The sequence below is a fragment of the Thermomyces dupontii genome (genome assembly GCF_041956625.1).
Source record: "Thermomyces dupontii strain NRRL 2155 unplaced genomic scaffold VTN31scaffold_1, whole genome shotgun sequence".
NCBI lineage: Eukaryota > Fungi > Ascomycota > Eurotiomycetes > Eurotiales > Trichocomaceae > Thermomyces > Thermomyces dupontii.
In genome coordinates this window covers 915,122-939,533 of record NW_027192307.1, presented here as the reverse complement: position 1 = coordinate 939,533, position 24,412 = coordinate 915,122, and the positions used below count along the sequence as shown (strand labels likewise).

At 53.4% G+C, this 24,412-nt stretch overlaps 6 protein-coding genes across 6 annotated transcripts; all 6 read left to right on the top strand.

Moving 5' to 3' along the window:
• Window positions 1-1,133: 1,133 nt before the first annotated feature.
• VTN31DRAFT_354 (uncharacterized protein) lies at window positions 1,134-1,444 on the top strand (the record flags this gene model as incomplete). Its single annotated transcript, XM_069403830.1, has 2 exons — window positions 1,134-1,221; window positions 1,326-1,444. 2 exons carry the CDS (start codon window positions 1,134-1,136, stop codon window positions 1,442-1,444), a joined length of 207 nt encoding a protein of 68 aa, XP_069263210.1.
• A 231-nt stretch (window positions 1,445-1,675) lies between these two features.
• On the top strand, window positions 1,676-3,475 carry VTN31DRAFT_353 (uncharacterized protein; the record flags this gene model as incomplete). Its single annotated transcript, XM_069403819.1, has 2 exons — window positions 1,676-2,075; window positions 2,142-3,475. The coding sequence occupies 2 exons, from the start codon at window positions 1,676-1,678 to the stop codon at window positions 3,473-3,475; spliced, it is 1,734 nt and encodes a 577-aa protein (XP_069263209.1).
• A 4,034-nt stretch (window positions 3,476-7,509) lies between these two features.
• VTN31DRAFT_352 (uncharacterized protein) lies at window positions 7,510-12,325 on the top strand (the record flags this gene model as incomplete). Its single annotated transcript, XM_069403808.1, has 6 exons — window positions 7,510-7,692; window positions 7,757-7,816; window positions 7,879-8,146; window positions 8,204-10,564; window positions 10,625-10,765; window positions 10,821-12,325. The coding sequence occupies 6 exons, from the start codon at window positions 7,510-7,512 to the stop codon at window positions 12,323-12,325; spliced, it is 4,518 nt and encodes a 1,505-aa protein (XP_069263208.1).
• Window positions 12,326-13,918: 1,593 nt separating this feature from the next.
• VTN31DRAFT_351 (uncharacterized protein) lies at window positions 13,919-15,546 on the top strand (the record flags this gene model as incomplete). The annotated part of the gene is made up of 2 exons (XM_069403797.1): window positions 13,919-14,020; window positions 14,083-15,546. The coding sequence occupies 2 exons, from the start codon at window positions 13,919-13,921 to the stop codon at window positions 15,544-15,546; spliced, it is 1,566 nt and encodes a 521-aa protein (XP_069263207.1).
• Window positions 15,547-18,220: 2,674 nt separating this feature from the next.
• VTN31DRAFT_350 (uncharacterized protein) lies at window positions 18,221-19,018 on the top strand (the record flags this gene model as incomplete). The annotated part of the gene is made up of 1 exon (XM_069403786.1): window positions 18,221-19,018. One exon carries the CDS (start codon window positions 18,221-18,223, stop codon window positions 19,016-19,018), a length of 798 nt encoding a protein of 265 aa, XP_069263206.1.
• Window positions 19,019-21,965: 2,947 nt separating this feature from the next.
• On the top strand, window positions 21,966-23,969 carry VTN31DRAFT_349 (uncharacterized protein; the record flags this gene model as incomplete). Its single annotated transcript, XM_069403774.1, has 3 exons — window positions 21,966-22,482; window positions 22,560-23,064; window positions 23,120-23,969. 3 exons carry the CDS (start codon window positions 21,966-21,968, stop codon window positions 23,967-23,969), a joined length of 1,872 nt encoding a protein of 623 aa, XP_069263205.1.
• Window positions 23,970-24,412: the final 443 nt, after the last annotated feature.

Below are 24,412 nucleotides of genomic sequence, written 5' to 3'. Positions count from 1 at the left end.
TTTGATCGCCCTCGCTCATTTTGCAGTGTTGCTGCCCACCTTATGTATCGGATATGAGGAGTATCCATAGCTATGGGTTTCTGGACTCAATAGCAATCATCTAGTGCCATAATCCTGTAGTCTTAGGGTATGCAAACATATTGAATACCTATGCCATTGTTGTACAAGGTGCAGACTGCAGTATTCTAGCGAATGATGCATCTCAACAAGAGTTCTCGTGTTACGCGTACACTTGCGTAGTGCCGACTGGCCATGCGGTCCTTCATACTTTTCTACCAGACAGATAAACCGCGTCCATTTTCATATTCGTATCTTGGCTTTCCGTGCTTCATAACCCGAAAACTTTAAACTCCGACGTTGGCTTAGATGAATGAGGAATAGATCGTGCTTCTTGTATGTAGTATGTCCTCGCGTAAAACATATATTATTAATCCCCTCGTGAAGCGTTAGCATATTGTAGCACTCCAATCGTGGTTGACGGTCCTACTCACTGCCCTTCCATGTCACCTAAAGAAGTACTAGGTACTATGTACTCGTAGGCGTCCTTCCATACTTCCATCGATCATTTCCTCATTTCACGATTCATACGTCAAGGTCGTAGGCACATATCCATCAACCCTACGGTCTACATCCCGCCAAGCAGCCTCAAGCTACTTGGGCTGACGCTTATCGACCCATGTCGGAATTCTCCGCCAGAGTGGAACTCCTCTCCACAATATTCCAACTCTCCCCGCACGGACTCCAGAGAAAATGTTGAAACAAAACCTCTCAGAGGCGTTTCTCGTATGTTGGACTTGACTGGGGAAGCACCATGCAGGGGGTTAAATGCGGTTACATGTGACCGTGGATAACCGATAACTTCTGGTTATTGTGACCTGGACGCTAGGCCTAATTGAGTTGAATTCACTAGGGCTACTTTGCTTGGCAGGTCTTGTTGAGGCTTGACTGTGCGGCGGCGGCCCCTTCCTCACTTGGCAGCGCCTTGGCAGATGACTAGAATCGGGGAAAAAAAAAAGCTTCACTCGACTCATAACAAACTCAACATCTCATTCATGCTTTGAAATAGAAAATAATCCTTGTTGTCATCTGTTGGAATACGAAGACGTGTTGAGACTCTCGTGCCGCCTTTCGGGATGTCCCCACTATCAGCACGAGTCGTTCAACCAGGAACCTGCTTTCTACCAATCAAGGTGAAAAATCATTTGAGCACCGCACTACAGAGTATGTACCTCGTACAGTCCGTATGTACGGAGTACTCCATGCAAGTTCACAGTGCAACGGAGATAAAAAAAAACTCTTCTCGAACAGTCTAACACTCCAACAAGCCCAGGTTCCAGAAGGGTTGCATTTGGTGGAGTCTGTTGACTGTCGGCCGATCTGCACGTCGCTTGCAGCCGCACATCTTTTGCCGATGCCGAAAGATCCGGCGAGATCTCATTATTGACTTGACAGAGCTGGAAGCTTATCGCGTGGCGAAACAAAATTCAAATTCAATTCAGTCAACATTTCATGTCATCGTGAATATGTGTGGGGTGAGAACGAGTGATTTCGAAGCAGGAATAAAACCGAATAAATTTCACTTTCCCTAGTCCTTATCCAACAACCATCCTTTCTGCTCCCTTCCGTTCTCAATCTCCCACCTCCTCCTCTCTAGAAAACCCGGGTTCCCCCCATCATGTCGGCCGGAAATCAAGATGTCGTAGAGGCGTCTCAACAGCATCAGGATTCGCAGTCCATCAAGGGCACTAAGACCCTCGACGACAAGTTTCCGGACGTCGACCACGCGGCCACCGTCTCGGTGGTGGACGAGAAAGCTCTACCGATCACTCCGGATGGCGGGGAGCCCACTGAGGAAGAGAAGCAAACGCTCAAACATGTCGCCGAGCGTCTGCCGCTGTCGGCGTGGCTGGTCGCCATCGTAGAATTGAGCGAGCGGTTCACGTACTATGGCATGTCTGGTCTGTTCCAGAACTACGTCCAGCGTCCTTATGACGGCTCTCAGGGTCGCGGCGCTCTGGGCTTGGGCCATCGGGGTGCCACGGGTTTGACGACCTTTTTCCAGTTCTGGTGCTATGGTAATTCTCTCTCATGTCAAGCTTGAAATTTTTCTGGACCGCGACAAGTGCTCATGATTGCGATAGTCACCCCCATTATCGGCGCCGTCATTGCAGACCAGTATCTCGGGAAATATAAGACCATTGTCCTCTTCTGTGGTGTCTACATCATTGGTCTTTTGATCCTGCTGTTGACCTCCCTGCCCGTGTCTCTGGAACATGGCGCCGGCCTCGGCGGCTTCATTGTGTCGTTGATCGTCATCGGCTTGGGAACCGGAGGTATCAAGAGTAACGTCGCTCCCTTGATCGCCGAACAGTACCGGCGCAAGAAGATGGCCATCACGACCAAGCCCGACGGCACGCGGGTCATTATTGATCCGGCGGTCACTGTGCAGCGCATCTACATGATCTTCTACGGCTGCATCAACATCGGCTCGCTTTCGCTGCTGGCCACGCCTTACATGGAGCGCGACGTTGGCTTTTGGTCGGCGTACCTGCTCTGCCTGGGGATCTTCTGCGTCGGAACCGCTGTCGTGCTCCTCGGCCGCAAGTTCTACATCGTCCGGCCACCGCAAGGGTCCATTGTCACCGACGCCTTCCGCGTCATCGGAATCATGATTCGCAACCGCAACATGGACTCTCCCAAGCCTAGCTGGCAAACCGCGCAGGGCCGTGACACTTCCAAGATCCGCTGGGACGACCACTTTGTGGAGGAAGTCAAGCGGGCATTGGTTGCCTGCAAGGTGTTCGCCTTCTACCCGATCTACTGGGTTGTCTACGGCCAATTCTCGAGCAATTTCGTGTCGCAGGCGGGTCAGATGGAGAGCCACGGCATCCCCAACGACCTGATGCAGAACTTCGACCCCATCGCCATCATCGTGTTCATCCCCATCCTGGAGTACGGCGTCTACCCGATCCTGCGCAAGCTGCACATCCCGTTCAAGCCCATCAGCCGGATCTCGCTCGGCTTCATCGTGGCGTCCCTGGCCATGATGTACGCGGCCATTGTGCAGCATCTCATCTACTCAAGCGGGCCTTGCTACGAACACCCGCTCTGCGAGGCCTCCGAGATCGACGGCGTCGCGCAGGGCAATCACATCCACATCGCCGTCCAGGCGCCCGCGTACATCTTCATCGGTATCTCCGAGATCTTCACCTCCGTCTCCGGCCTCGAGTACGCGTACACCAAGGCCCCGCCGTCCATGAAGTCCTTCGTACAGTCCATGTACCTGCTCACCAACTCGTTCGGCTCCGCCATCGGTATCGCCCTGTCGACCGTCGCGTACGACCCGGCCATCCTATGGATGTTTGTCGGTCTGGCAGTGGCGTCCTTCACGACGGGTATCGTCTTCTATGCCCTGTTCTGGCGTCTCAATGCCAAGGAAGAGGAGATGAATGCTCTAGATGCAGACCAGTACTAGTTAGCATTAGACTCTGCAACTCATTTTTGAGATGAGCCACGGTGTATTAGTACTAGTCATTTAACAATTTCCCGACTCGACAGGATTACTTCATAGTACGGCGTTCTTCTGGAGTAAGTACTATATATACAGTACTGTTGGGGTCTTTGAACGTCTTGTCCTCTTGCAAATTCGTCTGGTCATTGCTTGGGTAACGACCCTGATATCGAAAGAGATTGCACCAACGATCGGAGCAGATCAAGTTTGCCCTCGGCGCCACTCCATAGCCCGCGGCCGGGAATGAGATTATACATGTTTCCAATGAATTGATTGTGAACTGATGACAATTCCGATGGATTCCGGTTCTGTTGAGCGGCTTGCCACTCGTGTGTCCGCTATCCCATCATCACTGACGAGTAGAATTGACTACACCTCCATGTTTGTACAAGCGCTTTAGACTGCTGATGCTGACAAAAAAAAAAAAAAAAAAAAAAATCTTCTGCATGACAAAAGCTGGACCAGAACTGCTCAGTGACTCAAACGTTCGTCCCGTTTGCCAAATCGGGCAATTCAGAACTCGAACCTCGCCCAGGGTTCGGGTCGGATGGTCGGCGGGCCAAGGTCTGTTTTTCTCTCGCCCACGCGCAGAGCAGGTTTTTTTCTTCTCCCACCACCAGCACTACGAGTACTCTACTCCTGCTATAATACTGTACCTACTGTCCAGTTCAGTAGACGTGTCCTGCTGATGTCGTTTACGTCTGGCCGATCATCGGCAAACAGCTCGAAGATCCTGACAACCCCAGTCACTGCTGCGAACCGAGGTAGAAGTTCCAGGGACTGGAGATATCAGGGTCAAGTAGTCCTGCTAGTTAGCATGTATCGTCGGTATTCCCGGCCACGTTCCATTCAGTACACCCCCCTCAGCTGAGCCGGGAGGCGAAGCTGACCAGTAGACTAATACATAAGCTCACACTTCGTCGAGGCATTGGCGCGTAGCAAGCCCGAGTCTTGAGGCTCTTCGTTCGCCCGTCACCAGTTTTCATCTTCACGACCGAGTGCCAAATCCCCTTCTGCCCGAGGTTCTGTATCGAAGTTTCGTTTCATGTAAATAGTATAGGGGAGATAACTGGTGAACGGACGACGATTGCAGCAAATTGATCGGTATGCGCCCGTATCCCAAATCCAATCATTTCGAGAATCTTTCATGAGCGCAGACAAAATCGGTTTCAATGTTTGTGCACTTGTGTTACCAACCAGGTCGATGGAGAATGGTCCAGTCTCTCCAGGTGAAAAATGCTTAGGGAGCGATGCTGATGCCAAAAGGTGATCTTCTCCCGTCATTGCCATTCCGCTTTGTTCGGGGACCATCCATTCGGTCTCATAGCGGGATTCCGTACAGATGATTGCCTCTGACACGATAGCGTAGCATTTGATGCCGCTGGCTCTGCTGTCGACTCTTGAGTGCCGTTCGATATTCGCCGCCTCGACCGAAAGCTTCGTGACCCGGTAGGTCAGCGGATGATGCTGCCGGGAGATTCGGGTATTCTCCGCTGCTTCTTTTCGATGAGGCAGGATACTTTAGTTTGGTTGGCGACGTGCATTATGTCTTGCCTCCAGGCGGGATAGTTCTTAGAGTCAACAAAAATAAGACCCTTCTTGATAGACGAGGTGGTCTTGTCAAACCAACTCCATTTCCTCCCGACGTAGGAGTTTTCGTCGATGTCTGGACCAAACGTGTCCATCACCTCGGCGAGGTATGCCGCCGTCGTTTGGCGGAGCTTGTATGTCGAAATCGGGGCAGGCGTGTTCCGGCGTCGGGGAAAGTTTCTGGGTCAAGGCCGGACTATAAGTACCCGGCATGGTAGCGGCCCTTCTTGGCCCAATGATGTATGCTGTGCACGGCGAGTATAAGCGTGCGTCCCCACTGTCGAGCCAGGTTGTTCATATGGCGTGGCGGCTCGAGGGGTGGGGGTTTATGTCCGCTCTTGCCGGCGGTCATCTCGCAGTTGTGCGATTTCATTAAGCAGTTCCTGTGTACAAGGGGTGGTGTTCCCAGTCACCCCCTCTTGGCGCTTGATTTGCACTTAAATCACCTCGGGCACTCCGGAAAGTCTCGTCCAGGTTGAGGCGTTGATTGTACGCTTCACTGCGCATGCTAGTGGTGTCGTCCTCTATTTGAGGAAGCCGGACGTAGAGGTCTGCGTCCCCAATTCGACATCCACTGGAGAGGCGCGTTGCGGGGCTCTCGGCACTGTTGGGGGAGAGCGAACTTGGGATAGCGGTTCTGAAAATCCCTGGGATCTGTTGCCATCGGAAGGAAGTTCTGGCCAACTTCACCCGTTGGCTCGGGGAAGCTCTCTAAGTTACGAATCGCGCAAGTCACGGGAAAGTCCGTTCAATTGAGACGTATGGTCTACTACGTAGCGATGTCCGTCGTCAATAATTACAGGTGGCTTCAGACGAAGAAAAGCAGAGGGCCATAAGAGATAAGAGAGAGCTCTGTACACCGTAGTTGGAGATCAGAAGAAGCGAGGAGGCTGCATGTAATAGATACACGGAGTATTCATAAGTCACGTGACTAGTAGCGAGGCAGCACATGATCAGGGAACAGAGAACAGACTGAAGGCCTCAACCGGCGGCTGGCTGAAGAGAATCTAACCTAGTAAGATCTAGGTTTTCGGGTATCCGGATCTCGAGAGGTTAACTATCAGAATTGGTTTGCCCAACAGCAGTTTTGCAGCTTCTCCCTCCAGCATGTCAATCAATTCGATACAGAGTAGATCATCCTCCTAGGACTCTCATTCGCATCTTAAAATCACCATTGAGATCCAGATTGCTCTCGAGTTCCAGTGAATCGAGCTTCACCACTCGTTGCCTGACCAGGAACAGGTTCTTCCGGAGGCGGCGTACGAGGTAAAACTCAATTGTGTTCCTTGTTTTTGAATTTCGTCAAATGGCCCGCTATCACTTGGCACTCGTACTCGTCCTGCAGGCGGCACATGGAGACCATCAAAGTCAATACTGTACTGTAATCTGTTCGCTTGTTCGGCAGCGTATCTGAGTATCTGTGGGCAGTCTGCATCACTGAAGCTGACGCTGGAAGATGATCATGCCAGATCGTGCCAGATGAATGGATGATCATCGCGCTAACTCATCGCCACCGTGTGAGATCGGATCAACCGAGCTAAGGGGAAATCCGGTTAGGCTTTCCGCTACTGCACGTTGACGATGTGAGAGTTTGACGCCATTTGCGCGACCGGCCGAGGCTATCTGGCTGGAGTGTTGGAACCTTTTCAATAGTTCACGGAAAAAGTGGCGCTCCGATTCCGGATCAGGTTAGACCCTGGATTCCAACTCAACACCTCTCCACTGGCGTACGTCACCATGCATCTGTGATTTTGTGCGCTTGCTGGCGTTGGCAGTAGGTAATTACTAGTTACAGGTTGGCTTCTTCCTCGTGGACGATTGACAATCTGGAGTTCTGTAGGGAGGTGTACGAGTACGTGTACGAAAGTAAAGGAGTACAAAGTACTCGAACTTTGATCCAAGGAAGGTTCAATCCAATGCGGAAGGTACATCTTTCCCGGCGTGTCTGCACAGCCACAGCCACGCTACTTAGCCACGCTGCCAAGTAAGCTATCAGCCACATCTCCCCTCCAGCGCCCACCCAAACTTTCAGATCTTCCGTGGCTTGATTTGCGAACACCCCCCAAAAGTGTAGGACTGAAGATGCTCCTGCAAAGCTCCTGCCCTGCTTCCTTCCTTTAGTTACTTAGGTACCTCTAGGTACATACCTACATGTCCCGAAAATTTTCCTCCTTCCCTTTTCTTCTCTGTTTTGTTTTTCCCATTTTCGCCCTCCTTTACTGCCATCACGTGCTCCATGACATTCCCTCTCTCTTGATCCTCAGGCACCCGTTGTCCCTGCGAAAGACCTCCTGGACAAGGTCCGGTTGCTACGGCTGCCTTTCCCGCACCGGCCCGAGCGCCGTCACGGACGCGGTATCCCGTCCTTTTTCAATTCCAAGTTCCCAGTGTAGTGCGCAACCCCTCCAATGTCGACCGACGACACTGCGACGCGCAAGCCGGAAGAACAGGGCGTCAACGGCACCCAGCCCAACGGCGAGCCTGAGCAGGTTGAGGAGGCTCTGGTCAAAGAGAGCGTCAAAGCGGGAGTCCCAGCATTTCAATTTGACCCGGCCTCGCCTCCACAAGAAAAAGCTCGTGCCGCCAGGGAGGTACGCACAGAATCCCCCCCGGCAATTGGGATTGCAGTTTTGGTGTGCTGATCGCGATGCCTAGGCCATTCTCCCGGAGACTCGCTTGAAGCGGCCCAAGGCATTGACCCTGACGACGGACCGGGTAGGTGCCAAACCTATCGAGATCGATATGTAGTCTCAATTGACTTGTCGATTCGCGCGTAGGATGCGACCGGCCCCGATCAATATGACCTCCCTTCGACAAAGAAGGCCACCGAGATGGCGGTGAAGTCGCCGGCACCCACGGAGAAATCGACTGCGCCACCAAACGGAACGGACGAAGAGCTAACGGAAGACAACCGCTGGGCTGCAGATCGCACGGGTTGGGCCCCGCAGTTCGCGCAGCCAGACACAGAGGAGGGAGCCGAGGACGAGACGCTGTTAGATCATCGAACGTTCTTAGAGGGAAAGCTGGATGACAAGTTTTTCGGCGGTAAGTGGCAGAGCGTCGGAATCGTTGCGGTGGTTCCTGCTAATGCAGCCACCCTAGACTGGTACCACAATGCCGGCGTGATTATCTTCGCATGCCTCGCATCTTGGAGCATCGCCGTGCTCGGAGGGGGCATCGGATGGGTTATCCTAGTGATGGCTGCTTGTGGCACATACTACCGAACCTCCATCCGTCGAGTCCGTCGCAATTTCCGCGACGACATCAACCGTGAACTTGCGAAGCAGCGCCTGGAAACCGATACCGAGACTCTGGAATGGATCAACAGCTTTCTCGTCAAGTTCTGGCCGATCTACGCCCCCATCCTCTGCGACTCAATCATCAATTCGGTCGACCAGGTTCTCAGCACTGCGACACCCTCCTTCCTCGAAAGTCTACGACTGAAGACCTTCATCCTCGGCTCCAAGCCCCCGCGCTTGGAGCATGTCAAGACCTATCCCAAAACCGAGGTGGATACCGTCATCATGGACTGGAAATTCAGCTTCACTCCGAACGACATCATGGACTTGACGGCCCGCCAGCTCAAGAACAAGATCAACCCCAAAGTGGTCCTGGAGGTTCGGGTCGGCAAGGGCGTTGTTAGTAAAGGCCTCGACGTGATCGTCGAAGACTTTGCCTGCTCCGGCCTCATGCGGGTCAAGGTCAAGCTCCAGGTAGCGTTCCCTCACATCGAACGAGTCGACATCTCCTTTCTCGGACGTCCCGAAATCGACTACGTGTGTAAACCGCTCGGCGGCGATACTTTGGGCTTCGACATCAACTTTATTCCTGGCCTGGAATCCTTCATCAAGGAGCAGATCCATGGAAACCTGGGGCCAATGATGTACGAACCCAACGTGTTCCCCATTGAGGTCGCCAAGATGCTGGCGGGAAGTCCCATTGATCGCGCAATTGGTGTCTTGGCTGTGACCCTCCACGGCGCCGCCAATCTGAAAGGCTCGAGCACCGGCACCGACCCGTACGCCGTGCTTTCTCTCAATAACCGTAACGAGCTTGCTCGCACCAAGACGGTGCATGATACATGCGACCCACGGTGGAATGAAACTTTGTACATCGTCATCACCTCATTTTCCGACACCCTGACAATCCATCTGTGGGACTACAATGAATTCCGCAAGGACAAGGAACTCGGCGTAGCCACGTTTCCCCTGGACCGGCTCGAGGAAGAGCAGGAGCATGAGAACCTGAGCCTGGAAGTCACCTATAGCGGGCGGAAACGGGGAGTCGTGCACGTGGATGTTCGCTTCTTCCCTGTATTGGAGGGGCGAAAACTCGAGAACGGCGAAGTCGAACCGCCGCCGGAGCTGAACACGGGTATTGCTCGGTTCACCGTGGAGCAGGCCAAGGAGCTGGACGGCTCCAAGAGCCTGGTCGGTGCCCTGAATCCTTACGCTGTCCTGTTGCTCAACGGCAAGGAAGTTCACGTCTCGAAGAAGCTCAAGCGGACCAACAATCCCATCTTCCAAAACAGCTCCAAGGAACTCCTTATCACCGACCGCAAGACTGCTCGCTTGGGTCTGGTCATCAAGGATGACCGCGACCTTGTCGCCGATCCGATCGTCGGCAAGTACCAGATCAAGGTTAATGACATGCTCAAGATGATGGAGAAAGGCCAGCAGTGGTTTCACCTGCATGGAACCAAGACCGGTCGGGTCAAGATGACCTTGGATTGGAAGCCCGTTGCATTGCGCGGGGTGGCCGGCGGGACTGGCTACATCAATCCCATCGGTGTCATACGCCTTCACCTCCACAGTGCCAACGACCTGCGCAACCTGGAGACCATGGGCAAGTCGGACCCATATGTCCGGGTGTTGCTGTCTGGCGTTACCAAACGTCGCACCGTCACGTTCAAGAACAACCTCAATCCAACCTGGGACGAGGTCCTCTACGTGCCGGTGCATAGCCCCCGCGAGAAACTGACGCTAGAGGTCATGGATGAGGAGAAAATGGGCAAGGATCGCAGCCTCGGTGAAGTGGAGGTTTCGCTGTCGGACTACATCCGTGAAAACGAGAACGGAGAGTACGAAGTCGACGATGAGAAACAGCTGCTGCGCAGCGGACTGCGATTGCACGGTCGAGGACAAGTCAAAGGCTACCTCAATTACACGGTTGCCTTCTATCCAACCTACAACGTTGTCGATCCAGATGAGGAAACGGAGGAAGACGAAGAAGCCGAGGGAGGCTCTTCGGCCTTGTTGTCGCCGCGCCTTGATCGGAAGAGCAGTGATCTTCCTCGGAAGAGCAATGATCTCCCGCGCACGAGCACCGACGCGTCAGCCCGGCCTAGTCTCGATACCACTGTGTCGAAACCACTCAGCAATGGTGAAACTGCATCAATATCGTCGCAGCTCACGAAGGAACCGCCGAAGATCTACATTGGAACAGATGATCTGACGAAATATGGTGAGAGATTCCGGTGTCTGCATTTCGGACTGGTACATGTTTGCGCTAACGGGGTGACAGAGTCTGGGCTGGTGGTTTTCAAGCTCTTGGACGCTCAGTTGTCTCACTCGGACGTTTACCTCGAAGTGGTTGTGGATGACCACTTGTTCCCGCATTACACCTCGATGAAGCTGAAGAGCAAGGAAGTCACGCTTCAAGATGGTTCGCTCCCCGTCATTTGCCCTTGAGATGGGACTGTGCTGATACGGTTGACCAGTCGGCGAGGCCTTTATCCGTGAACTGGAGATGTCTCAGCTTACTCTTCGACTGGTCAGCGAGCCACACCAGGACAAAGACTCCGAAGTTATTGCCAGATTGAGCGGACCTACGCTGGCCACTCTCCAGCGTAGCTTGTATACCCCTGTCGAGCTTACCCTCCGTTCGGACAATGGCAGCGTGAGCAAGGTCAAAGTCAGCACCCGCTACATCCCCGTCCGCATGAAGCTGGATCCGAAGGAAAGCATTAACAACTCGGGCACCCTTCGCGTTGATGTTCTCGATGCTGCGGATCTACCATCCGCGGACCGAAACGGATACAGCGACCCCTACTGCAAGTTCCGGTTGGCGGGCGAGGAAGTGTACAAGACCAAGGTGCAGAAGAAGACGTTGCACCCGGCCTGGAATGAATTTTTCGAAACAAACGTCAAGTCTCGCATCGGGGCCGACTTCCGCGTCGATGTCTATGACTGGGACTTTGGTGACAAGGCAGATTATCTTGGTGGAGCACCTATCGATCTCGAGGCCTTGGAGCCGTTCCGACCGAAGGAGATCTCACTGCCGCTGGATGGCAAGTCGGGCGCCATCCGGTTGAAGCTCCTGTTCAAGCCCTCGTACGTGACACGATCGAAAATGGGTACGTCGACCTTCTCGGGAACCTTTGCCACTCCCGGGAAGATCGTCGGAGCGCCGGTGAAGACCGTTGGCATGGTCGGCGGCGGAGTGATCAAGGGCGCATCGTTCCTCGGCCGCGGGTTGATGAATCGGATCCGCGGCGACAAGGACGACGAGGAGGCGGCCGAAACCATGACGCCTCCTCGCGAAGAGTCGCCTCCTCGGACGCCACCCCAGAGCAACAACATTGGACGAGCCCCCGCGCTGGTGGTCGATGGGCCGTCGGGCGATACTGCCACTCCGGACAGCTCGAAGCGTCGACACAGCCGCGCGCGAAGCGTGCGCAGCGTCAGCTCCCAAGCTGGCGGCGATAGAGGAGGGGAATTGGGCACGGCCATGTTCACCATTTCCTCTGCGCTCGACTATCCGACGGGGAAGAACATTCGAGTCGTCGTGCGCGTGATTGGCCCGAAGGGACCCAAGGACGTGCACAAGACCAAGACAATCAAGAACAACAGCGGCGCGGTGCAGTTTGACGCCAGCCACGAGTCCTTCCGCGTGCCGAATGTCAGCGCCGACGCGCAGTTCCAACTGCGGGTCCTTGACCACTCGACGTTCGGCTCGGATGACGTTCTGGGAGAAACCCTCTTCTTCGTCGACGACCAGGGCTCGCTCGTGGGCCGCGAGCGGACCCTTGCCGTTGGTGATGGCAGAGTGGTGTTGAAGAGCAGCTTTGTGGCGAACGAGCCGTCTGGTGGGCGACCCAGCACGGCTGTGTCCGTCAATGGTGACGGCGCGGATGGGGGCACTCCGCCCACGGACACGCCGGAGTCGAAGAAATCGCGGCGCAATCTCCTCTTACGACGCAGTGTGAGTGCGGCGCATAACTGATTCTGGTCTCGTTAAGCACTTCTCTACCATGTCTGGGCGGGAGAGGCACCGTACTTCGCGGTTGCCTCTTCAACGGGTATCGGGACGGGCTTCTTTCTACGCGTATGGTCCTTGTTTGTATCACAGCGGGTTGATTCATTAGAGGGTTTAATGCTACTTCTTCTGTATACTCCGTACACGGCATTTAGACATGACCTCTGGATGTCTTTCATCTTTTTCCACCATTCTCACCATAATCCTGCCGCTTGTCTGATCATTCGACTGCTCCTTCCAACATTTCCTCGGTTTCACTCACTGCCACATGGACATGCTGCCTCGGGCATCAATCTCAGGTGACCTCCGTGGTCAGGTGACCTCCGCCGCCACGGCAGTGGAACAGATGGTGGCGGCGGCCAATGGGACTGGCGGAGAATGACAGTTGGGGTGGAGGCGTGGCTGTGAGATCATCGGCCAGCATTGCCGCGGTCTGCCATGGTTGAATCCCGGTCGCCGAAGATCATGGAATCGTCATTGGGTTGAGATGGGGTGGTATTTCGGGCATCCTTGCGGAGGATTTAGCAGTGCGTTATTATCAAACGAGTATGAATGGACTGTTTCTGAGGGCTCTTTGAGGGGCTTTGTAGAGTAGGACCTGCAGAGATACTCGTGCTCACTCCTGATACACATTTCCCACTGATTGGCTGTCATTGTCCCAGGAGAACACCCTGACCAAGGAGACAATTAAGCTCTCAACGGGCCATTGCTTGTTGTTTTAGATTCCGATTCCCCTTGGCTGGAATCTCAATCGAACCTCAATCCTTCCAGCACCGATTGTTTCTAGTACTTGGACGCAGTACTGTGAGAAAAGTGAGAACAAGAGTTCACTCTATCGACTCCATAATAATAACCTTTTAATGCTCCTGACCACTTTTAAGAATGGGGAAGGAGCTTACAAAAATAGTAACATGCCGTGGTCCTCCCCGTTCTAATTTCGAGTTCTTTCCTCGAGTCGCAAGTCTTGGCCCCACTCCTTCCCCCAAGCTTCCAGTCCACCGCCCAAAATGGAAGGCTACCCCCTAGGGAGCTCCTTCCTGCTCCTCGTCCTCTTCTTCTCCCTGATTTCTCTTGCTCTAATATTCTCTCCCTCTTCCTGTTCTTTTGCTTCTTCCAACCTCCAAGTACCCTGATTGCTTTGCATTGATCCAGGTATGTCAACCCTTCATTCTCTTCCCCGCGTACTCCGTAGACGGACATACTAGCCTCCGGGCCTTGGCGTTTGCCGCCCCATGCAAAGCTCACCAAGCAAGTTGAGCTGGCGTGGCAATGGGCAAAATGGCCCCTCCAAAAAAGTCTCACAATGCTGTCATCTCCCGCCCTCGTGCTCGGCGGATGACTGATCCTTCCCCTCGATTGTGCATCGGATGGCAAACGTTCCACCCGTCAGGACTCTGAATGGCTGTCATTGACTGCTGCTGACGTTGAAATTTGATTGCAAAAGGGCTCCCCCCTGTCCGACCCCCCTTGAATTCTCTTTTCTCCTTCACCTCGAAATTTCGGACACTACCCCCTCTCGAATCGCACTGCTGCTGTTGATCCTGAGAAATTCGATTCACCATGTCCGCTAAAGCCATTCCATCTCATCTGAGAGCGCAGGCGGACGCGCTCTCGGAGCCTGCGTTCGAGCGCAAGCACCATGGAAAATCTCAGTCGCACATGGTAAGGACTGCCCGTGAAAAATCCACACTTTCGACCATGCAAGAAGCTAACGAAGCCGCCAGGCGTTCGAAAACGCCTCCACAAATGTCGCTGCGGCCCAGATGCGCAACGCGCTGAATGCGCTTGCCGAGACGGTCGATGATCCCGCCGTCCGAAAGCGCTTCGAGGCGGAGATGGATAACTTCTTCGCGCTCTTCCGTCGCTACTTGAACGACCGGGCCAAGGGCAACGTTGTCGACTGGGACCGCATTGCCCCGCCGAATCCGAACCAGGTCGTTGACTACAACGAGCTGAGCAACTCCGCCTCGGTGGAGTTTTTGAACAAACTGGCCGTCCTGAAGCTCAATGGTGGTCTGGGTACATCGATGGGCTGCGTGGGCCCCAAGTCCGTCATCGAAGTCCGTGATGGCATGTCCTTCCTCGACCTGTCCGTGCGCCAGATCGAGTACCTGAACCGGACCTACAACGTCAACGTGCCGCTGGTGCTGATGAACTCGTTCAACACCGATGCCGACACACAAAACATCATCAAGAAGTACGAGGGCCACAACATTGATATCTTGACCTTCAATCAGTCTCGTTACCCCCGCATCATCAAGGACTCGCTGCTACCGGCCCCCAAGAGCTTCCACTCTCCCATCTCAGACTGGTACCCTCCGGGCCACGGTGACGTGTTCGAGTCGCTCTACAACTCGGGCATCCTCGACCAGCTGCTGGAGCGGGGCGTGGAGATCATCTTCCTGTCCAACGCGGACAACCTGGGTGCCGTTGTTGACCTGCGTATCCTGCAGCACATGATCGACTCCAAGGCGGAGTACATCATGGAACTGACCGACAAGACCAAGGCGGACGTCAAGGGTGGTACCGTCATTGACTACAACGGCAGTGTCCGGCTGCTGGAGATTGCCCAGGTGCCCAAGGAGCACGTCAACGAGTTCAAGTCGATCAAGAAATTCAAGTACTTCAACACCAACAACATCTGGATGAACCTCCGTGCCATCAAGCGTGTCGTGGAGGAGAACACGCTGGAGATGGAGATCATCCCCAACGAGAAGTCGATCCCCGCGGACAAGAAGGGCGAGGCCGACATGACCGTCATCCAGCTGGAAACGGCCGTGGGTGCGGCCATTCGCCACTTCCGCAATGCGCACGGCGTCAACGTGCCGCGCCGTCGCTTCCTGCCCGTCAAGACCTGCTCCGACCTCATGCTGGTCAAGTCGGATCTGTACAGTCTGCAGCACGGCCAGTTGGTGCTGGACCCGAACCGCTTCGGCGGCGCTCCGATCATCAAGCTGGGCTCCGATTTCAAGAAGGTGTCGGACTTCCAGAAGCGTATCCCCAGCATTCCGCGCATCCTGGAGCTGGACCACCTCACCATCACGGGCCCGGTCAATCTGGGCCGGAACGTGACCCTGAAGGGCACGGTGATCATCGTGGCCAGCGAGGGCCAGACGATCGACATTCCGCCGGGCTCCGTTTTGGAGAACTGCGTTGTGCAGGGCAGTTTGCGAATCCTGGAGCATTAAATTCTCTACGTTTTCTGTTCCGCGGCGCGGTGGGTTTGGTAACTGTCTAATTGTGGTTATTTACTATTGTTGCCCGCAAGACGGATTGCATTGGTACTGTGTATAGTCAGTCCCTGTGAGGGTTTGGCAGTTGTAATGCTAGGATTGATCTAATAGTAGACCGGTGGTACTGGCTTTAATTCGGATCAACTTTGAGGGTGCAAAGCATCATTTTGATCAGGGCGAGCTCTGTCACGTGACTTATGAAGACCTCATTTTGCGGACGGACCTCTCAGGACCATCCGCATGACCAGCGGAATCTTTATCCGCTGTACCTAGAAAAGGCCAAATCTGTAGGTACTGATTCAACGCGTGTCTGGTAGTTTGATATGGTGCCACTGGTGCTCAATTTTTTGAGGTCAAGAGAACGTCATAAGGAGCCAGATACTGAGAACACGCCAGCCTCTGTGGACGCCACCGCGGAGCCAAGGCACGGGGGAGAAAAGGGAGTAAAAAACAAAAAAAAACAAGGGGAAGAAGGGGAGAGGGTTGTTGATTGTTGAGTTGCTGCGCCGTGGAACGGTCTAAAGTGACAGCATCAATCAATTCATCAGGGTTGGCGAAACAACTACTACATAACCAGGGGCATATATATAATATACTGACGGCTCGAATTCGTGAAGGGGGAATGACTTGATGATCATAATTCGACTACATCCTGGTATTACTTTTGCCTTGTCCTGGAGAAACGTTCCCTTTTATCGTCGCGGAAAGAGATACTAGAGATGGACGACGAAGGGAGGGAGAATGGGAGAAGGGGGGATTCCACTACTACTACTACTATTTTCCGAAGCCCTGGCGGTGCGCCGCCGGTGTCTACGCCGACGACGACTACGACCAGTACAATGCAGTACCGACCCATCGTGCCGGGGCCTCCGTCTCTGTCTTCATCGTCTGTGATGACGGGAGGGCCGCCGCGGCGCCAGAATCCGAACCCGAATCCAAATCCGAACGCAGCGGGGTGGAAGAAGCGCGTGTCGACGGCCTGTTTGGCATGTAAAAAATCGAAACGTAAGGCAAGTTTCTATATCATCTCACATCTTTTTGTTTTTTTCTCCCAGGAAGAGAGCTGACTGTGATATTGGGGGGGGATAACAAAAAGTGCTCCGGTATCCCACCCTGCGATAACTGCCGCGCTCTCAACCGGCAATGCATTTTCGACGAAACCCTCGACCAACGCCGTCGGGTTGCCGCCAAACGCACGGCGGAAGAGCTCGAGTACCATCGGGACATGCTCAACGATCTGTTTCGGCTGATCCGGACGGCGGAGGAGCACCGCGCGCAGCGGTTGTTGGAGATTATCCGGAATGATGCGCCGCCGGGGGAGATCCGTGCGTTTATCGATGAGACGTTGGCTGAAATTAGAGGTCGCGAACGGGGAGAGGAACGTGAGGGCACCACCACGACCACCACGACAACGGCGGCGGCAGCAAAAGACAAAGAAACGGTCGGCCGGTTGGAGCAGTTACGTCGAAGAGCGTCCAGCAGTAGCAGCATGCCGGGGGTTCCGCCGCCGTTCCGTCGAAAAGTTATGGATGTGCATTTTCTGTGCGATACACCGCCGATCGAGGTGCCGACGAGACCGTGGACGGTTGTCACGGAGGATGATCAGTTTGTGTCGCATTTGGTGTCGTTGTATTTCACGTGGGAGTATCCGTTTTCTGCATTTCTCGATCGGGATGTGTTCCTTGGGCATATGAGGGCGGGGAAAACGGAGTCGGAGTTTTGTTCGCCGTTTTTGGTGAATGCGTTGCTTGCGAGTGCGTGTGTATTGTTTTCCCCTTTTTTTTTTTTTTTTTTTTTTTTTTTTTTTCCCTTTGTGTTTGAGGCGTGGTTGCTGAATTGGGAGCTTAGCATTATTCAGAGTTTTCCGAGTCATATGCTATTCCCGGAGACGTCGAGACCAAAGGGTTGAGCTTTCTCCGAGAGGCGGAGCGTTTGTTGCAGGATTTGGATGATGGCGTGTTTCGGTTGACGACACTGCAAGGTTTGTTGTTATTATACGGCCGGTGAGTTGGAGTGTTTTGGTTCAGACTTCGCTGGTTAACTTGGACTAGATATGCAATGTCCGGACAAGACCACCCGAGCCATATGATGCTCGATAGAGCAATCCGAATGGCGGAGCAAATGGGCTATGTCAGCCAAGACCGGGACGAACCTCTTGAAATCAACCGCGAAGAGGAAGAGTCTGATCGATCCGTCGTACTGAAGAGGACCATATGGGGACTGTACCAGCTTGACACGTAAGAAACATATATACTATATCACTTTGGCAGAATCACCACCTAATCCGGGTCTAGAGCAACGCATCCGGCAGTCCTCAGGCCAAATCGAATAAAGAAGGTCAACCTTGCAAGACTTCCGCGGATTCCCATTGAAGAGGATCGGAGCTCGTGGCTGCCGTATCCCATGCACAAGGCACCCCGGTCGAGCTACCACGTCACATACCTGCACGAAGCCTGTCGATTGAGTGAAATCGCTGCCGACATCTCGCAGAGGTTGTACGCGGACGACGACGGACCTCGCGAGGACGAGCATCAGCTCTCGCAGGTCGTGGACGGGCTGCTTGTCCGGCTCAAAGCATGGCATGAGGCGTTGCCCGAGGAGTTTGATCCGATTCGTAGGCCGCCGGCACATGTTCTTCTTCTGCAGTAAGAAAATTTTCTCCAGGAAACTCATCCACCCCGCTGACAGTGGCAGAATGCGATACTACTCAGTCGTAATCAGCATGCTCATGTGTCCCCGTGGATCACGCGAACCATCCAAACCCCTCGACCTACCCGACCCCGCCGAAAAAGGCAGCGCCGACCGCATCAGCATCGCATCCGCGCGGGCCATCGCGCGACTAACACGGATCCACCAGGAAGAATACGGCATCAGCCGATCCCACCCTTTCGCGCTGTACGCCATCAACCTGGCCCTCTTCGTGCTGGTCGGTGCTTGGCGGCGCGACCTGCTACCGGACCTGATGACCGACCCGGACTTTGTCGGCATGATCACGGCGTTCTCGGTGCTCACGACGCGGTCGGTTCGGGGCCATCATGTGCGTGCCATGTTTCGGCAGTCGCTGGGACCGGTTATCCCGCAATCGGACGATGACGTTGGAAAGTTGCCGGAAGCGTTGCGGGAAGTCTTGCGGGATGACCAACATGGTCGTGGTGGTGGTGGTTCTGAGATTGCGTCGCTGCCGTCTTCTTCTGGTCGGTCGTCGGAGAAGGATGATGATGATAGTAGTGAAGCTGTGGCGGATGGGGTTTCGTCCACGCCGTCGTCGGAGGACGGTAATGAGAGTAGTGGTACAAAAGAGGAGGAAGAGCAGCGGTCGGAATCATCAGACGGAGGAGATGATCAGAGTGAAGACGGTTCAACGCTGTGTGAGATGTTGAGTCGCTATGAGGAGTTGACCTTGGGTCAGGAATCTCGTGCCGACTGAGTTGACTTTGACCCTTTCGATGTCCAATTCATATGCAACTTGAATATTCTCTCGTATGAGACAACGAGCTAGGTTAGATTTTCGACGCGAATAGAAAGCTGGAGAGCAACTCATGTTTTGCGTCCGTCAAACGAAACACGTGACTCAGTGACACTTGAAATTAGGGCTTGTACTTGTATTTCATCAACGGCACTCTTCGCATGAACTGTTTCTTTACAAAGAAAATGATTGGATTGATCTATTTATTAGAACATTAGAACAGTCTACGCTCATTCTTTTGCGCTTGACTCATAACATGACTCGAAAGTGATCCTTGGGCGGGCAACCTTTCGAACGCGCGGAACTGATGACATGTCCGTTAGCACATGGTCCTGTCAGTGAGACGAGTGTGAAGGGAGATTGTGACAGAATATCCATCAAATCAATGAATACTGTATGTTAAGGCAAATCCCGCTCTGGCGAACGGGGGGGTTCAAATTTCAACTACCCGATCGCATCGGCTCGGCTGCGAGAAGTGGAGCCGGAGCCGTCCCGTTCTGCGATTTGGTAGTTCCCAGCTAAATGGGTAGCAGTGACAGGTGAACAACAACAAAAATAAACATCCGTTGTGCTTTAATATATACTTGATAATCATCGCAGAGTTGAAATTGCCATGGTATGTAGTACCGTACCTCTAGAGAATGTAACTCTCTTGCATCGTTGCTCGTCAACCGGTTTGCGGGTTTCTGAAGGATTTCTCGGGAGCGATTTGCCCATTCGGCTTGGAGAGGGTTCTCTGCTGTGCCTGTTTTGAAGAGTTACTCGAGGTCATCGTTGATTTGATCAGAGGTTGGGGACAAGACAGACCCGATTCTGTTGTCCCTGCGAGATCCCTGGTCTCGCGGCTGATCTCTTCGATTTCCTCGTCGGTCAGCCGTTCCCCGCGGCGGGCGCGGTCGTTCATGACCTGGCGGAACTGCAGGGTGGAGCGGATGTTCTTTGACATGATCGTTGATTTAACTTATACCGTAGTTAATATACTTTTTGTATCTCGTATTTTCAGTCCAGAGCTGTCGTCAAATAGGCCTACTACAGGATGATGACGGACAAAAGTTCAAGTATTAATAATTCTGGGATGGTCACTGAGCCACCAACGTCACAGTCTTGCCTCTATGCCGTTACTCGCCTCTGATGTCAGAAGAGGTTTGTCAAGTGTACGAGTACGGAGTATTAGACAGAACAATACTTCTAGAGGCTCAAAAATGAATCTCCTCGTCGGATCAAAGCTTGAAGCATCTATCCACGCTTAATCCAGCCGGATTTAACTTAAACCAAAAGCCCCACAATGGATAATCGGACTCGAACGACCGAGTGACATTGACGGTGACGATGCGGACGGACTTGGGGAGGGGGTCGGAGACAAAGGTTGGTCTCCGGGGGTTGAGAACTGGAAGCACTCTGAGCAAAAGCACGAGCCAGATGCCAGACTGACAGCAGATCGCCACATCGGGTAAATGTTGATTCAATACGGAGCCGCCGGTTTGCAGAAACGCGGTGTTAACCTAAGCTAAACCTTTTCTGGGAGGTTAACAGTAGCTTGGCACCATTATTTTCCTTTTTCGGCCTTTCTGTTGCAGATTCTCGCTTATCTGGGTTAGGCTAAACTGCATTAGTAAAGTATTACTAAGACTTTCATGCCAAGTCTGAGTTTGACACACTGTGCAGTGCTATTCGTCTGAAACGGCAATCCCACAAAACCTAAATAACCTAACTAATTGTTGCCCGTTCAACTCTTGTTTGGTCTCAGCGGAGATCCCGATTAAGGTCCCCACCCGCCCCCAATGGTTCCAGGGCACCAAATTGGGTAAATGGTGAAAAAAGGGCAAATGGTGAAGCCAAACCGCACACGTCCGACACAGCATGTGTAATGCGCAATTCACATGGAACAGAGGCATGAGTGATGGACTGGAAATCGACCCAAACCTGATCCGTGATGTGACAAGGTTAAATCTAGGAAGATTTAAAGTCTCAGACACAAATTAAACTAGGCTTGGCACATGGCGATTGTCACGCGATTATTGGCCCAAAAAGCACGTCAGCTGAAGGCATTGCTTAACCACGCGGATCGACTTGGGCAATACATAACTTAACCTAACTTACGGAGTACTCGATACAGGAATGACAAATCGATGTTGCCGAGCCGTAGGGCTGTGGCGTCAACTGGCGTTGTCTGTGTCCCTGGCATCAAATTCCCCGTAAATTGAGGGGACAATTCATTAATGCTGGACTGGACGATGCATAAGGCGGCTGGGTTAGTGTTATGCACCCGTTATAATTTTTGGACTGCAAAAGGGTGGATTGTGAGGATTCGGGATCGAGAAAAAACTGCCCTTGTTGAATTCAGCCCGAAGCTGCATTCCTCTTTGCGGCCTTGTCTTTTTGCACTGGGAGTTGGAGACTTGCTTGGAGCCAACAACCTGCAAATCAGTGGCCAATCACGTCGCTATGGAGAGCGAACTATTCATACGGCCAGCCAATAGTGTTGCTTATCTGCCATTTCAATGACCAATCAAATTCAGCAGAATCCACGCTAAATATTTGCGTGAATTTGTAACAAGATTCAGGGTTCAATTTTTGTAGCAATGGAACTGGCAAGAATTCCGGACGAAACTGAAAGCCAAACCCCAATCAACCCAGCTCTCTGCATAAAACGGCCGAAAGTCTCGCCGCGTTGATCATCAGCGGAGACGCCGGACTAGCCGGGATTAGAGTTCAAAATCCTTGGATGTGAGCCTAGTTTAGATTCTACAAGCTCCAGAATTACCGAACTCTACGAGAATCCAGGAAATCCATTTCAACTTTATAAGGACAAGAGATATCCACCTCTCGAGCGGGCCTCAAAGAGTACTACTACTACTACTACTACATCGAGTACTAAGTTCATCAAACATACCTACATTCTGCCATCATGGTTAAAGAACAAGATACTAATTTCATCTTCGTCAACGCACCCACAATTCTCAATGCGGGCCCTCGCGATGCCCGCCGAGAACTGCGCTCGCAGTTGATGCGGCGCGTCTACATGAAGAATCACAATGTCGCAACGCCATCAAGACAAGGCGCCGACCTAACTCAACAACAAGAACAACAAGAACAACAAGAACAACAAGAACAACAAAATTTCAAATCCGAACGGGTGCCGGGTTGCCAATGTCGTTCTTCCCAACGACCTCGCCCCAGCACCATTCAGCGCGTGCAAAAACGTGCACAGCGCAAGGGTCGATCACGGTCCGGTTCCGACGACTCGTCATCCGAGTCAGACGACCCGGTGTGCCAGAAATGCAGTCTTAGATCTCTCGGTCGCAGAGTCAGAGCCGAGGTGACGAGTGGCGCGCTCCAGACTCTGGCTTCCTCCCGAGTCGACCCGTTCAACGGGCTCGAGAACAGCGCTGACGCTCCGAATTGCCAGGAACTGATTTTCCATTGTGAGTCACGGTGATGATGAGCCCGATGTAGGCTCGGTTTCAACAAGGAGCGTGATGAAAGACTAATTGGTTCGGAGTCACCGATTTCCTGATCCCTGCCCTGGGCCAGGCGGATACCTGGACGGAAAGCGCGCGGCGCGAATACGTCCAGACCATCGCGCAGCCGTGGTTGCTGCATACGATGTGTTTTTGCGCTTCGGTGGACTTGGAGCACCGCGAACGGATCGCCGAAATCGCCGGGCGGAAAGGCCGCGCCATCCAGTCGACCTTCTATCGATACACTGCCCTCCGCGAAGTTCGCCGGGAACTGGAGAAGCGGCCGCAGTTTGGCTCCATCACGGCCGAGTTTCTGATCATCTGCGTGATGCTGATCTGCGTCAGCGACCCGCAGGGAGAAATCCCCCGGGACGCGCGGCCGGACTACAACCCGTTCAGCAGTCCGTTAAGCACGCTGGGAGCGATCGACGTGTACGGGCTTAACCCGCTGCATCCGGTCCATTGGCAGGGTCTCATCACGATGGTTGAGCAACATGGCGGCTTTGACAACCTCAAACTCTACGGCTCAAGGTTTTTGTTGTCCTAGTGCGTGACTTCTAAATCACGAAATGGCTTTTCTTCCAATATTGACGGATATCAGCGCCGCGGTCAAATACTCCATGCACACATTAACCCGACCCATCTACCCACCAGTCGACCACGACGGCAACGATATCAGCAACAAATCCGCGCTAGATGTCCTCCAAGTCCCGCGCTCGAGCATCCCTTGGGACTCCGGCGTCGGCTTCAAGTTCTTCGCGCGCTACGGCATCCTACCATCCATCATGCAAGTTTTTGCGGAACTCGGCGAGCTGGCGCAAGGCATCAACCTTCTCTTCCCCCGCATGGAAGTCAAGGAAGTCTCAGACCACATCTTCGAGGCGCGCAACCTGAACGTTTACCGACTTCTCAGCCTCCCACGACCGACAGACGGTGATGTGTCCAAGATTTTTGGGCCGCCAGTCGCCCAGGGCGAAACCTCCTCCGCTTCTGATGCCTCGACTCCTCCCTCAACCTCGTCCTCGCCCTCCTCATCCCCCTCGCCCGCCCCGGCCATCTACAGCGCCTGCTGGTCTGCCGCCTTCCTCTTCACCAGCCAAGTGGCCATTCCGCTGCCCCGCAGCCGACCAATCCGCCTCATGGGCGTCCCGCAGCTTGACGCCGCCGCCCGTGCCTGCGACGCCATCGCCGCGCTCAACTCGGACCCATTGATCCGCCAGTTCCAGCTCTTTTGCGCCGTGCTCGGCGGCATTGCCGCCGAAGACATCGACCCGGAAACACGACAGGCGCATGTCCTGCGTGTGCGCCAGCTCTGCGACATCCTCAACCTGCGGTCTTGGCGGCAGATTGTAGGAGTCATGCGCATGTTTACCTGGATGGATTTTGCCATGGATCATGGAGGCCGGAAATTATGGAATGAGGTTATTGAGGGCTTACGGATGTCTTCTTGAGTTACGATTTCAGGTTTCTTTTCTCATGTAGTATAGTTAGAGGGCATTTCTCTCATGTTGTGGAGTTATGATGATGATTGTGTTATGGGCTTGCATTTGGAACTACAGTGGTAATGGGCTCGCGAATACCATATTCTTGATTCTCAGTCCGACGGAGTCAACACAAAGCGTCCACAACACTTCATAGACAATGATTAGTACTAAAAGCTCTCGACGATGAATCAACCCATTCCTCCCATCCAAATCATCCTCCAGGCCGGCTCCCACATTCAGATCGAAACCTGAAACCCTACCCAATTACGCGGGACCAACATGATCAATAATAATAGGTTATCCCACTCATCTTCCCACTCAACGTGGCGTCGGTGGGTTTGCCCACGCCGCGGCCTTCCCTCTCACCTTCGTTTCTTTCTCATTGGAAGAAAGTCTTCTTCCAGACAAGC